The sequence below is a fragment of the Cucurbita pepo genome, chromosome 5, assembly GCF_057944985.1.
Source record: "Cucurbita pepo subsp. pepo isolate OVF chromosome 5, ASM5794498v1, whole genome shotgun sequence".
Lineage (NCBI taxonomy): Eukaryota > Viridiplantae > Streptophyta > Magnoliopsida > Cucurbitales > Cucurbitaceae > Cucurbita > Cucurbita pepo.
The window spans coordinates 17,374,458-17,388,176 of record NC_141802.1 but is presented as its reverse complement, the minus strand read 5'-3'; the positions used below and the strand labels follow the sequence as shown (position 1 = coordinate 17,388,176).

General features: G+C 36.0%; 1 protein-coding gene across 4 annotated transcripts; it reads right to left on the bottom strand.

The window, feature by feature from the left end:
* Positions 1-582: 582 nt before the first annotated feature.
* LOC111796128 (phototropin-2) lies at positions 583-12,708 on the bottom strand. 4 transcript variants are annotated; one of them, XM_023678838.2, is made up of 24 exons: positions 12,277-12,708; positions 11,099-11,613; positions 10,413-10,595; positions 9,629-9,720; positions 9,299-9,557; positions 8,885-9,098; positions 8,335-8,405; positions 7,916-8,022; positions 7,655-7,704; positions 7,463-7,567; positions 7,322-7,381; positions 6,771-6,860; positions 5,870-5,946; positions 5,704-5,788; positions 5,300-5,380; positions 4,420-4,523; positions 3,929-3,978; positions 3,331-3,437; positions 2,745-2,867; positions 2,341-2,392; positions 2,017-2,129; positions 1,132-1,272; positions 871-1,010; positions 583-781 (listed from the first exon to the last, which is right to left on the bottom strand). In XM_023678838.2, exons 2-23 carry the CDS (start codon positions 11,581-11,583, stop codon positions 897-899), a joined length of 2,763 nt encoding a protein of 920 aa, XP_023534606.2. In that variant the 5' UTR covers positions 11,584-11,613; positions 12,277-12,708; the 3' UTR covers positions 583-781; positions 871-896. The 4 variants fall into 4 exon arrangements, with proteins under 4 accessions (XP_023534606.2, XP_023534600.2, XP_023534598.2 ...); XM_023678832.2 differs by having other exon boundaries at positions 583-1,010; positions 12,211-12,708; XM_023678830.2 differs by having other exon boundaries at positions 583-1,010.
* Positions 12,709-13,719: the final 1,011 nt, after the last annotated feature.

Here is a 13,719-nt window from a genome sequence, read left to right as displayed (position 1 = left end):
TTTTTTTTATAAAATTAATAAAAAGAATTAAATAAAATTCAAATTTGCCCCTAATGTTTTTTTTTTTTTTCCTCTTATATTAAAATAATAATAATTATTGTTGAAGGAGAAAAATGTCAATAAATTCAAATAATAGTTAAGGGTGTAGATTTAATACAAAATTTTAGATAGATTTAGAACCTTTAACATAAAATTAAAAAATATTTTTCAAAATTTTTGATCTGTTACGCATCGCTATCAGCCTCACAATTTTAAAAAACATATGTTAGGGAGAGTTTCCGCACCCTTGTAATGAATGTTTTGTTCCCATCTCGAGGTGGGATTTCACAATCATATCCAACAAAGATCTTGCATGTAGAGATGACTCAACGAGCCATCAGAGCAAGACTTCTTCGAGACGCTATACCGAAAACCATGTGCCTATGCATTACGAGGCTATAAAAATTCAATATTGTACTCGACATCCAAACAAGCCTTGATTAAATGACATTTCATTCAAATTGCTAAAAAGAAATTCGAGCTGTCACTTATCAGAAACAGGCTTCCTATGAATCTTCCATCATAGGAGATCACAATGGTATGTTCTTGATGAATCAAATTACTAACTTATTGCTGAAAATTTTATTATCTGTTCCTTATATAGACAGTCATACAATATACATAGAATTACAGAAAAATGATTATGACCATGAAATATAAATCACCTGTCATCCCGTCCCAAGAACACCGAAACAATTATTGGGGTGGCTGTGTATGCCGGTAACGAACCGGGACTTATTGACTGTGAGTGATGACAACAAACTTAGGAATTATACAAGCCTAACCAGCATTGCAAAGACAGCTACCAACTTGGAGAAGGAAATGGCTTACCTTTTGTAATGCGATGGTGAGGAACTTCAAAAAAGATCCATATCCATTGTAGTAAGCACTCCATCATCTTCCCAGTTTACGTTCTTGGCAGATTCATCTTTCCCAGTAAGGTTAAGAGGTGATTCTAATGGTGGTGGGACCTTCATACCAAAAGAACAAGCAGAATTTAAGACCATGATCAAGTTGTTAATGGTTCTGTTCTTTGAAAGATCATCCACAGATAAGTTTGGTACAGGTTTTTAAAGTAGAGAGCATTCGTACCATGCATCGGATCAGCGGCCAGTTGATTGATTGGAAAAAGGGGTGCTGTTTGATTTCATTTGCACCTGTACTCGATCCTAAACGTCGGGCAGGGTCTCGTTGTAGCAATGCGTTGATCAGCTGCCTTGCTGCAAGACTTACCTGGAAGAGTGTATGTAAATCAGTAGGATTGAAAAATACCATAAGACTTTTGATAAAAACTGCAAATTCAATGCATTCAACAGGGATTGGTTTCCACCAATGCTTTTTTGTAGTTTAGATCAAGAAATGATCATGTTGTGAAGATCTAATGAGGAGCCATAAACCTCCATAATCCCAACATGATAACGCATATGGCCTTGAGTGGTTTGTAATAGAAATATGATACTATGGACGCTAGACATGGCTCGCCCACGAGCATGTAGATGCTACATGGCTGACTGCCTATGGCTGATAGTAATAAGACCAATAACCTCAATGTGTTAGTTGAGCCCCATGGATATGACCAATTAGCAAATGCTAGTTAGACTACTGTTGTGAGATCCCACCTCGAGATCCCACCTCGGTTGGAGTGGAGAACAAAACATTCCTAATAAGGATGTGGAAACTTCTCCCTAGTAGACGCGTTTTAAAACCGTGAGTGGGACAATATCTGCTAGTGGTGGGTTTGGGCTGTTACAAATGGTATCAAAGCCAGACACTGGAAGGTGTACCAGCGAGGACGTTGGACCTCCAAGGGGGTGGATTGTGAGATCCCACATCGGTTGGAGAAGGAACAAATCCTTATAAGGATGTGGAAACCTCTCCCTATTAGATGCGTTTTAAAACCATGAGGCTGACGGCGATACGTAACGGGCTAAAGTAGACAATAGCAGCGTAATATCTCAGAGAGATCTTTTATTTTACCTGAATGCTACTTGGGAAGGTGAGATCTTTGTGCAGGATGTTACCAAAAGTCTTCTGCCTGTTCTTTCCCCTGAAAGGCGTGCGGCCGTAAAGCATCTCGTACAACAAAATACCTGAATCCCAAACACAACCAGTTCAAGTCTTGAATTACAAAAGCATCACAACAAATCTTTTGGATAGTAAAATAAGCAGAGAGCCATGTTTTGGATAGCCCTAGCAGTTTCCTCTAATTGATTGAGTCATTACAGAGCCATGTTCACTTAAGAAAGGGGAAGTGCAAATAGAAACAGGAAAATAGTTTTGATAAGCCCACCATGGTCTTACCAAGAGCCCACCAATCGATAGAGCTGCTGTGGCCTTCCCCTGTTATAATTTCCTGTAATTGAAGTACCAATAAGAACTTGAAAAGAACTATAGTGATGAAATCATCATCATCTTATATGTTATCATGCTATGAAGCAAAAAAATTCCAAGAAAGTACGTCTTTTTCCATGATTTTCTCTCATATTTGAGCAAAAAAAACCCAATCAAAATCATGGATTGCAAAGACCAAATTATCTAGCCTCAAGTAACTACTCTTTAGATCTTGAATTACTATTTTTTTCTTTCCACGTCACGCGAAATATATACCTCATATTACACGACTCCACAAAGATGTCTTATTTTACAAATTAATCGAATAAAATTAGTATGAAATACGTGAACGCATAACGAGGGATTCACCATACAGGAGCAATATACTCTTCGGTTCCAACAAATGAGTTCGACTGTGTCATCGGCTCTGCAACAAATACTGGCGGTGGTTGACTTTGAGATCTCCTTCTACCGCGAGGCAATGGATACTTCACAATCTATGATTCAATGAGTACAATTAGAATTAGTAGCGTCAAACAAAGTAGCTGCCGACAGAAATTTCCATGGTCAACTAGCTTATGCATGAGATACCTTGGTTTTTCATGGTTTCATATTCAATGATCTTAGATAGAATCCACAAGCTCATAATTAGTTTTTTCTTACCTCCCTGTCAGGGGACTATGCACTCCTCTTGTGTTACACTTATATTTAATAAGAAACCCAACTATTTAATCAGCCTATCTTCTGCGTCTACCCTTTCATTGCCCCGAACATCGGATATGGCATGCCCCAAAGTAGTTTGATATCACTATTTTTTTTTTTTTGGCATGGAATGATTCACGGCTTAAAGCTTGTTTCATATAATTAACATAATTTCCTAACTTAAAACAATAAGAAAACCTTGGATATGAGCAAATAAGAAGTGGTTTTAAGATGGTTGAACAAGAAATTGGGAAGCACCTGTGGTTTGCAGGCTGTCATAAGCGATAAATCGAAGTCAGCAAGCGTAACGTGCCCATCCTTCTGGAGAAGAATATTTTCAGGCTTCAGATCTCGATAGATGATTCCTGAAGGAAATCGTGAAAAGTAAAAAAAACCAACCTAAGGAAATTAAATACTTTTCTCTGATTAACAATGTAGTTCATCTTGTCATACAATATACCTTCCATATTATGTGTATTTTCAGTTACAGTAAATCTATGTGTTTACTTACAACCCTTGTGAGTAACATCGAGATTGTTCCCGAGCCTTTTACCAAAGCTTTTTGGAGTTCTAAATTGCTCAAAATGGTACAAACTATTGAAAAAATTCGGAAGAAGTATCTTAGGTCCAATTTCTCTCCTAGATTTAGAGTGAAATCAATGAATCTTCAAATCTGTATCATCTTTATAAATGAAGTCAAAATGTTCTTGAAGGAAGCAATAATTCTAGTTATTCAGAAAGTCCTACTAGAAGTTGATGTTATTCTCAGACAATTGCACTCAAAGCATCAGATGAATAGGAAGAAATATTGTATGCATATTGGATGAAATGGAAGAAGCCGAAAGGTCATCGTTACCTAGACAGTGAAGATACTCCAAGCCAATGACGACCTCTGCAGCATAGAACCTGAAGAAGCGAATGGGGCATAACGAGTCAAGAGTGTGATCATGGCTTGGATGAAAGAAGTAAACATATATTGTTAACGTGATATAACGGAAAATATTTTTCAACGATAAAAAGATAAACTAATTTATCCTTTTATACAACTTTTGTTAAAGTTAGGACCTCATCAACTTGGTGTTCATCATATTCACAACTAATTTAGACTCCAGCAGGAAGAAAGAATGAAAATGATGTGCTATTCGTTCAATACTTTATTTTGCTTTGTTTCCCTATTTCTAAAGCAAAAGTGCTCCTACAAGCAATTAGGCTAAAATCATAATGGATGTTCACAATTCCTTTCACCATATACGAAGAGTAAGATACATCACACGAGTAATAATCCCAATTCCTAACTTGCTAAACCAAAAATTTTAGGTATTTTTGCTGTTAACAAAAGTAGCGTACCTAGCAGAATCCTCTTTAAACAATTTCATTGGCTGCTTATCAAGCAATGCAAATAACTCCCCACCAGGGCAAAAGTCTGATATCAAACAAACGTGTGTAGGGGTCTGGAGAAACACATAGATATAGGTATCACTAAGCAGATGTCTTTTGTATCGTGTACATGGTTAAACGAGGAATAATCAGAATGAAACACATTTGAACAACGAAACTAGACTAGCCAGTCTCTCAAGGCTGTATTTTCAGTTCATAATTATAATCTATTGATCATCAAACTTTGCTCAACCGTATATCTACAACTTGCTGCAATCAACAATGATGACCTCGCATAAAAAATAACTAAACCTAGTAGAGTAGCAGGAAAGAAAAGTAGTGATCAACTACAGCTAATATCAAGTTTTCATGTTATTTATTGAAGCAAGGCATATGTCATAGTTGCGCCCTAGCTGAGGTAGGATTTGGTCATCCATAAAATCTGTCTCATGAGTCAGATAACACATGAGATGCAGAATATTTCCTTATGGAAATGGCTCTTAACATTATAATGATCTGTGTGATTTTGAACCAAAGCCTTTTAGTAGGTGTCAAGGCCTGCATTATTGTGGTGCACTTCCGGTTAGAGTTCTAATCTTCGTAACGATCCAAGCCCACCGTTAGCAGGTATTGTCCTATTTGGGGTTTCCCTTTCGGGCTTCCCCTCAAAGTTTTTAAAATGCGTCTGCTGGGGAGAGGTTTCCATACCCTTATAAAGAATGCTTCGTTCTCCTCCCCAACCGATGTGGAATCTCACAATAAACATTCCATATTTATAAAAAGTAGGATTGTTCTAAAATGTGCATGGAATTAATTTGGAAAACAGATATGGGATAGGATATGTTTGCACCTCAAATGAAGTGTATAGTGTTGGAAGAAAAGGATGATCCAGAAGCGCAACGACTTGCCTTTCAATGCATGCTCTGTGGACCTTCAGAGAAACAATTAATCACAAATTACTCTTCAAACAAGGTGATAAGATGAAGTATCTGCAAAACTAGCTGGTGGTTCATTCAAAACCCTGTGATGTTATACTGAAGATCTGCAACCCTGTCCAATTTTCAAAAATTTATTCTAACATACTTGTAGGCATGAAGTCTTCTTGATGCAATCATGAACTATACAGAGCTTTCAAGAAAGCAGAAGCTAAGAAAAGTTGATTTTTACTAATCCGCTCTATGATTGCAAACAAGTGTATGAAGCAGAAATCTGGGGGCTATGCTAGAAAATCAAACCATGGTTTTCTTATAAGACCTTGTTTCGATTCAAAAGTGTTGATTTCTCCATTGCTTTCAAGGCATAAAGTTCGCTTGTACCTAGAAGTTCCACCAGATGAACACTGCAGCAAATATGCTGCGTTAACCGATCGTGTACAAAATAAATAATAATGTTGAATGCATGTGGTAATAAACTACATTACCAGCCAGTGTCTCCATAACCCAGTGGTTTGATTGGCTTAAAATGTTGGAGTCCAATTTTTTCACGACGTTGAATAATCTAAAAAAAGAAAAATTAATTATCATGAAGGAAACCAGTAAAAATATTTCTAGAAACAACATGATGTGCAAATGAATTTGCAATTCCCTAATCAACTTTTGTGCTATTACTCCCTCCTTAATGGAAAAGGGAATCTCCACAGAGAGTTGTTAAAATATATGGATGAACGTACAACTTGTCCGAGGTAAGAATTAGGAAGAATCTGGAAGCTGGGAGCAACATATTTTCTGGTGATTCAGGGCTATTACTTGACAAGATTTGGAAGCTTATAACACAAGTGCGAAGTCGAGAAGAATTGGGAGGTGTAACAGTCCAAACCCACTGCTAGCAAATATTGTCCGCTTTGGCCCATTACGAATCGTCATCAGCCTCACGGTTTTAAAACACGTATGCTAGGGAGAGGTTTCCACACCCTTATAAGGGATGCTTTGTTCCCCTCTCCAACCGATGTAAGATCTCATAATCCACCCCCCTTGGGAGCTCAGTGTCCTTGCTGGCACATCGTCTGGTGTCTGGCTCTGATATCATTTGTAATAGCCCAAGCCCACCACTAGCAAATATTGTCCGTTTTGGCCCGTTATATATCACCGTTAGCCTCAGGTTTTTAAAATGCGTCTACTAGGGAGAGGTTTCCACACCCTTATAATGAATGTTTCGTTCCCCTCTCCAATTGATGTGAGATCTCATATGAGGCAACTCGACAATTATTTTTTTTTGCAGAAAAAGTTCAGAGTCATCATAACAAAACAAAAAAAAGAGCAGTGGAAACAATCAGCAATTTTGCAAAGAAAATAAATAAATAAATAATGGAGTACATAAGTTACCTTTTGTATAGCAGTCCAAGAAGAACTATGCTTTTTGTGAGGCCTTGGGAAGACTGGTTGAGAATAAATTGCCCACAAATCTTCTGGTCTCTGAAACAGTAATATTTGGATAATCAAATCACAACATCTACAGCAATCGAAATTTGAAACCCAACAATGTATAGATCAATGTGAAAGGTCATATGTTTTTATTCCCTGTATCACATATATCAGCTCAACCTTGAGTAAACATTCAGCTACGAAGTCGATGCCGCAGAAATGATTAATGATTTAATATGATGATTTCATTCATTCTTTCGTCTTCAAATCTTATACGCTGAGAGCTATGCTTTTGTTAGGCAATAACACGAACTCTAGAATGATTCGTGGATTTTTTGGAACACTCAACTCTAGAATGATTGTATTATAAATATCATAAAACTAAATGTTACACATTAGTTTATCATATTTCATTTTTTAAAAAGAAAAATCAAGGAAAAAGTTTATTTATGGCAATAAAGATATTAGTTAGTTCTGTCAAATTCGAACATAGAGCAAAAGGAATACCTTACCAAGTTGGCATCAGGAAGTTCACGGACAGCCTCATCAACATTCTCTGCAGTGGCTCTAACCTAATAAAAGGACAAACGTATACTGATTATAAACCAAATGCTGATAATCAGCCTTTAAAGTAAACAGGCAAAAAGTTATACCAGCATGGCACTCTGCTGCTCTGCTGTCTCAGAAAGACGGTTTTGCAAAGGTTCCACACGACCACTTCCATCTAGTTGTACACCGATAAAATACTGAAGCTCTCCCTATAAAAATAAAATGAGACTTAGAAGAAAAGGTTAAATGGGATAGAATTTGCAAATGATGGTTTACAAGAAAGTTTTCATAGATACCGTTTCATCACGCATCGGTTGCAAGTGGAATAAATTCCAGAACTTTTTACCTATCAGTCGTAAAATCAAGTTATGTTATGCGCTGCTGCTAAATGATGTAGTGCAAAATGTTTCAAAGTTCAAATCTAATATAAACTTCGAAAACACTGTACGTTAAAAATGATCATTAAAACTAAATCCCAAGATCTGAAGCAACATTGACAAGTAAAACTCATTAAAGTTGATCGTGTTCACCATCATAACATCACAGCATCTTCTTACCCGTCTTGGTATAGTTGATCAACTGAACAGTTATTTCTCTTTGTTCCCTAATTGCATCCCTAATCTTCGAGACGGTATCTTGATCTGTTTCAGGTCCTTGAAGAAACCTGTGTGATGAATGGGAAATGCACTACATCATTTATTAAGAAAGAAAACTTTTCTGCTAAAATTCAGATGAAATTTTGGCGTAAGTTAATCAGACCAGAATATTATGGTAAGAACCAATTGACTATATATGATGTAGTTAAATTCTCAGCTGGCTATATGTTTAACCATATTATTCTTCTTGACAATTATGAAGGTTTATATATTCATGCCCAGCAAGGTACAGAAGCTAAACTTTCTGAACACTCTTAAAGAAGGGGAAAGAGAGATATTTTTATCAACAAAAAAATTCAAATATGTGATGACATCCCTACCGGCAGTTCCGTCCCAAAATTTCTTCACGTGTATATTCTGTCAACTCGAGAAAGCTGTCGGATGCAAATATCTGCATACAAAAATATCATCATCGACAGCACTAAGCGTAAACATGAGACTCCTTATTTGCAATCTTTATTATATATGCAATTTAAACTCGACCAAAGATTATGCAAAACTTGCTAATATATTGACTGAGAAAGATAATGAGGCATGATTCGGTTAGTCGACGATGCAGTATGTTAGCAGAAGATTAATTGATTATCATAAGTACGAACAATGATACGATTTCTAGGCAATAAGGGAAAGTTATACAAGATCTGTCAGAGTAATTTTCCTCAATGATTTTAGTTCAGAAGGAACTAAAATGCAAACAATTGCGCCAAAGGGAATCACAAAAAAGTAGAAATATATTATGAGCTAAATTTTACTTTTTTATGAGCACTTGAAAATTATTCCACATCTATGATTAATAAACTCATGTTCACTAAATGCTATCAGGTCCAATTTAACTATAACCTCTCATACAGTAAGAGAAAGTGGTCTTACAATTGGATTATCAGGAAGCCTTGGATCAGAAATGACGAAGTTTTTCTCAATGCGCTCCAATGTGGTAGCTAAATCAATTCCCTGGCGAATATCCCTTTCTCTTTCAGCACGGTCCAAACTATCAGTCCGTTCTATTTCATCGGTCATCAAAATTTCTGGTTCAAGGGCTGTTACTTCAAGATTTCTTGAACTGCTAATAGATTTCCCTTTTTGCCTGCAAGATAGCAAAACAAAGAATATCCTGAAATCAAGCACTACATAGTGATGATTACAAATTATATTAACCAACCATTTAGTCCGTGTAGTTATGAAATGAAGAATTAATTGCATGATTTATGAAGGAATAAATCTTCAACAGCCATGATTGACATCAACAAAGTGAAACAATCAACACTTCAAGTAGGAAAAACTCACCCCGTTAAAGAAACTCGACTTGATAACCTAGATTTCTTGCCTAAGCCATCATCTGTGAGGTCCTGTTGAGGAGTCTGTCTACCCGGTGAATAATTTGCAGCTGCAACTGACTTGGGAAGAACAGAGTCAAAATTAAACTTCTCCAACTCTTCTTTTTTCCTGGTAATGTCGTGACTCATAGCTCGATTATTAGATCGAGGGTTCTTCACAGTCTGAACAACCTCTGTGATGGAACCCAATGCCTTTTCCTTCTGGCGAGCTGAACATCAAAAGTGAAAATTAGAGGTGAAGGTAGCATCCCATTCCAGAGAAATTTGGAAGACCAGTTACCATCATAGCGGATTAATGACTTCGGTAACCCATTCGGTCGTAATGCTCTATCAACTTTGCCTTCTGTGTACTTGCTTACTTCTACCTGCATTCTGCCAAAGAAAATACCGTTCTTTGAAATGAGATGGAGTTTATAGTTACCAACAAAAAAACATAATAATACTAAGACCAAAGCTCCAACAAACTTCAGACAAATAGGGAGAGAAATCTTAATTTCTTGCATGTGACTAATAGTCAGAAGATCCTTAACTCGAGATTGCTCTACAAAGATTAAGAATCACACTACACCGAGTGTAGAGAAAAAATCTCATCCTCAAATTTGACATGGTGTGTTATGCTTCTTCAATTTCTTAGTTTCACAACTTTTTGCACTAAGAATCTTGGATCTTGCATAACTTTCTCTATTCTCTTTGCATATTAGTATCTCCAAGTTTTATTATTCTGATTATTCAATAAAATGTTTAGGGTTTGAGACAACATACTCCATGGTATAACGGCATAGGAGCAGTAACTTAAGAATACCGGTAACCAAGAAAGCTTCAAAAAAACGAACTTAGCACTGTTCTTTTTTTTTTTTTTTTTTTTTTTTGGCAGTAAAACACTAAGTCAGTTTATTTTTGAAAGATAATCCTCATGAAAAATACACAGCACCATTTAACTGACGAAGAACACAATACAACCAAAAAAGGCCTGATCATGTTCTAGTATCAACCATCAAAGTCATATGTTCATGCAAAAGTATCCACATTAGCAAAAGGTCAGTCAAAAGAAGAAGAAATCGAACCCAATAAATTTGATAGTGTTGCCATTGTCATCCTTGATAGGCGTGATTGTCAGAAGATTCCAGAAAGGAGTGCCATTCTTCTTGTAGTTCAAGAGCCTCCCACAGTAGCTTTTGCCGTTCTTCACTGCATATCGAATTTTGTCAACTTCTTTCTGGTCCGTCTCTGGTCCCTGAAGAAAACGGCTGCCACCCAAAAGGAAAACAAACACCAACAAAACCTCCCTCAGCACCCAAGTATACAATTTTCAGTTCAGTAAAGCTTAGTTGCAAGTCAACTTTCATTTTACTTTGCCCCCTTTGAAATGCAATCATCTTGGACAAGCAAGCATTTAGCATCACACCCAAGATTTGGAGAACTGGTTAGCTGCTGCTCTATCAAAAATTCAGAAACAGCAATGCAGTATATCCAAGCAAGAGCCATCAGGGTATTCCAAATTACGCCCCCAATTGTGGAGGTTTAATCGAAGATCTACAACTCTGTCCAAGTTTTCTTTCTAATGACTCCATGACATGATTGTATAAATTTTAAACTGTATTTTCAGGAAGACTCTTTCTGGGGTCTGAACTACATATGAGACCTCATTTGGATCGTAACTTTGTTAGTCTATTTCTGAGGTTTTCCATTTCTTCTCTTTTCTTTTCTTTTCAATTTGCACAGTGATTAATCAGTACATAAATGATCTTACCAGTTTTTTCCAATGACCTCATCTGAACCATAACCAGTCATGCCAAAGAACCCACTGCTCGCATACACGATGGGGCAGTCTGGTCGGGTGGCATCAGAGACTACAAATGTCTGTTCCAAAGAAGCCAAAGCATCCTTCAACTCTTGTGATACCCTTGGAAAAACTCCAGAGCTTTCAGTTTTTCCCGCGCCACTAATTTTCTCTGATGAACTTTTGCTGCCGCCTCCCTCCCCTGATGATCTTCCCACGATGGCCTTGAAACTGCCATCCTCCGCATCTGTTTCTACCACCAGTCCCCACTCAGCCGCCCTTTCTGCTATGTTTGCTTCTGTTGATATTACCCCTTTAGAAGAGGATTGCCAGCTTTTTCTGTCTTCTTTTGCTACATTTTCCTGAGCGTTTGATGCATTTGATTCTCCATCAGATGCCATCCACTTGTCAAGAGGCCCGTTACTGCTTATACCTCGCTTATCCTCCATTGCCATTGTCTCTCTTTAATTTGTGAAGAGAACAGCCTACCAAGTGATTTCAAATTAGAATTGGGACTTCACCAAGATTTCAAAGTTGTAAATACTCAAAACAGCTGAGAAAACTGAGTCAATCTTAGACGTCAAAAACAGAGCTTGACAGTGAAAAGGAAAAAGGAAACCCAACTACAAAAGAGATCATGAAATGAAAACAGAGAGAAAAAGCCATCTTCCCCACAAACCAAAACACTAAAAAGGTACAGACAGTGCAAAAGAGAACAGCTGACAAACAAGAAGAAAAAGACAAGTACCAGCATGATCCAATTATACAAAGAAAAAAAAACAGAGTGAATCCACTTGGAAGTAAGTGAAGTAAGCAGAAGAAAAAACTTCCACAAATGGGAAATTCATACAATTCACAACCTTTCAACTGAATTCTGGCAACCCAGAAACCATGCCTGGGTTAGAAAGTGAAGTTCAAGAGATCAGGAAATGAAAACAGAGAGAAGAAGCCATCTTCCCCACAAAGAAAAACTCAACAAAAATACTGAAAATGCAAAAGAAAGCAGCTGACAAACAAGAAGAAAAAGACAAGTACCAGCCTGATCCAATTATACAAAGAAAAAAAAAACAGAGTGAACCCACTTGGAAGTAAGTGAAGTAAGCAGAAGCAAAAGCTTCCACAAATTGGAAATTCGTACAATTCACAACCTTTCAACAGAATTCTGGCAAACCAGATAACATGTCTGGCTTAGAAAGTGAAGTTTCAGACCCAAAAACTCTGTGAGGACTTTGATCAAACAGGTAGTGTGCACAACGGGTGACGGTTGAAGATAAAGTCCCCACTTGCCAATAAACATGCCCCCCACCCAACCGCATTGCATACCCATGTAAAATAGAGCAAACTCCACGCGGCCGTTGATTTGGGCTCAGTTTATCCATAATCTTGTCCCTTTTTCAGATTTCGCATCAAGAGAAAACAAACGAAATTAAGGGAAATGTTTGGAAGGAAGATATATGAGGCCACAGTGGCTGCAGAATCGCATGAAACAAGTTTCTCCACGTCCTAGCGTTGAAAATTGAACTCCCCAGCACTTTCAATGCCATAAAGCTACCACCTTTGCTTCGCTCTTGGTTGCTTGGATAACGTTTTAGTTATGTTTATGTCTCTTGATGTTGCTTATCAAATAAAACAAAAACAATTATTCTTATAATTCTTATAATTATTACTTTCAAATAAAACAAAAATAATAATAATTATTATTATTATTTGAGAAAAGGTAAATAAGTTTATAATTAGTACCTATAGTTAATTTATTATTAATAATTTATTGTTAATATTATTTAAAAATTTAATTAAAATATAATTCACACCATGAAATTAAAAAATAAAAAATCCAACTAGTTCAATAGATTAAAATATATATTATAAATCAAAATATTAATATTTTGAATTTATCCAAATATTTTTATTAAAATATTTAAAACTCGAGCCTAAAAAATAAATAAATAAATATGTTTATAAATCAAAATATTAATATTTTGAATTTCTCTAATTTATACATTATTGAATATTCGACCTCGCATCCAAGTATTTTTATTTAAATATTTAAAACTCGAGCCTAAAAAATAAATAAATATATATTATAAATCAAAATATTAATATTTTGAATTTCTCTAATTTATACATTATTGAATATTCGACCTCGCATCTAAGTATTTTTATTTAAATATTTGAAACTCGAGCCTAAAAAATAAATAAATATATATTATAAATCAAAATATTAATATTTTGAATTTCTCTAATTTATACATTATTGAATATTCGACTTCATCCAAGTATTTTTATTTAAATATTTAAAACTCAAGAGAGTAAAAAAAATAAATAAATATTTAAATTTCATTCCTTAATTATTTTTTATTTATTTTTTTTTAAAATGACACGTAAAAATATTGTAGCCACATGGCGGGATTACGGTGGCAAAGCCTCCACGTATTTTTGTGAATTTTTTTATGGTGGGTGTGACAATGGGGCTTTCATGTTCTTATTTCTGTCTCTTAAATTGCCCCCATGACAATGCCAACCCTAACTACCTAGATGTTGAACCTTTCTACCCCGCTATCTTTTTGCTTTTTTCGCTCGTAGTTTTAATA

Bases quoted from the DNA above. Each gene is read 5' to 3' on its own strand.
- LOC111796128 (XM_023678832.2), bottom strand. From the start codon at position 11,583: ATGGCAATGGAGGATAAGCGAGGTATAAGCAGTAACGGGCCTCTTGAC. The intron at 8,406-8,884 runs GTAAGACCACTT...TTTTGTATGCAG, and splicing joins GGCTTCCTGATAATCCAATT to ATATTTGCATCCGACAGCTT. The intron at 4,524-5,299 runs GTGCAAACATAT...GTGTTTCTCCAG, and splicing joins CACTATACACTTCATTTGAG to ACCCCTACACACGTTTGTTT.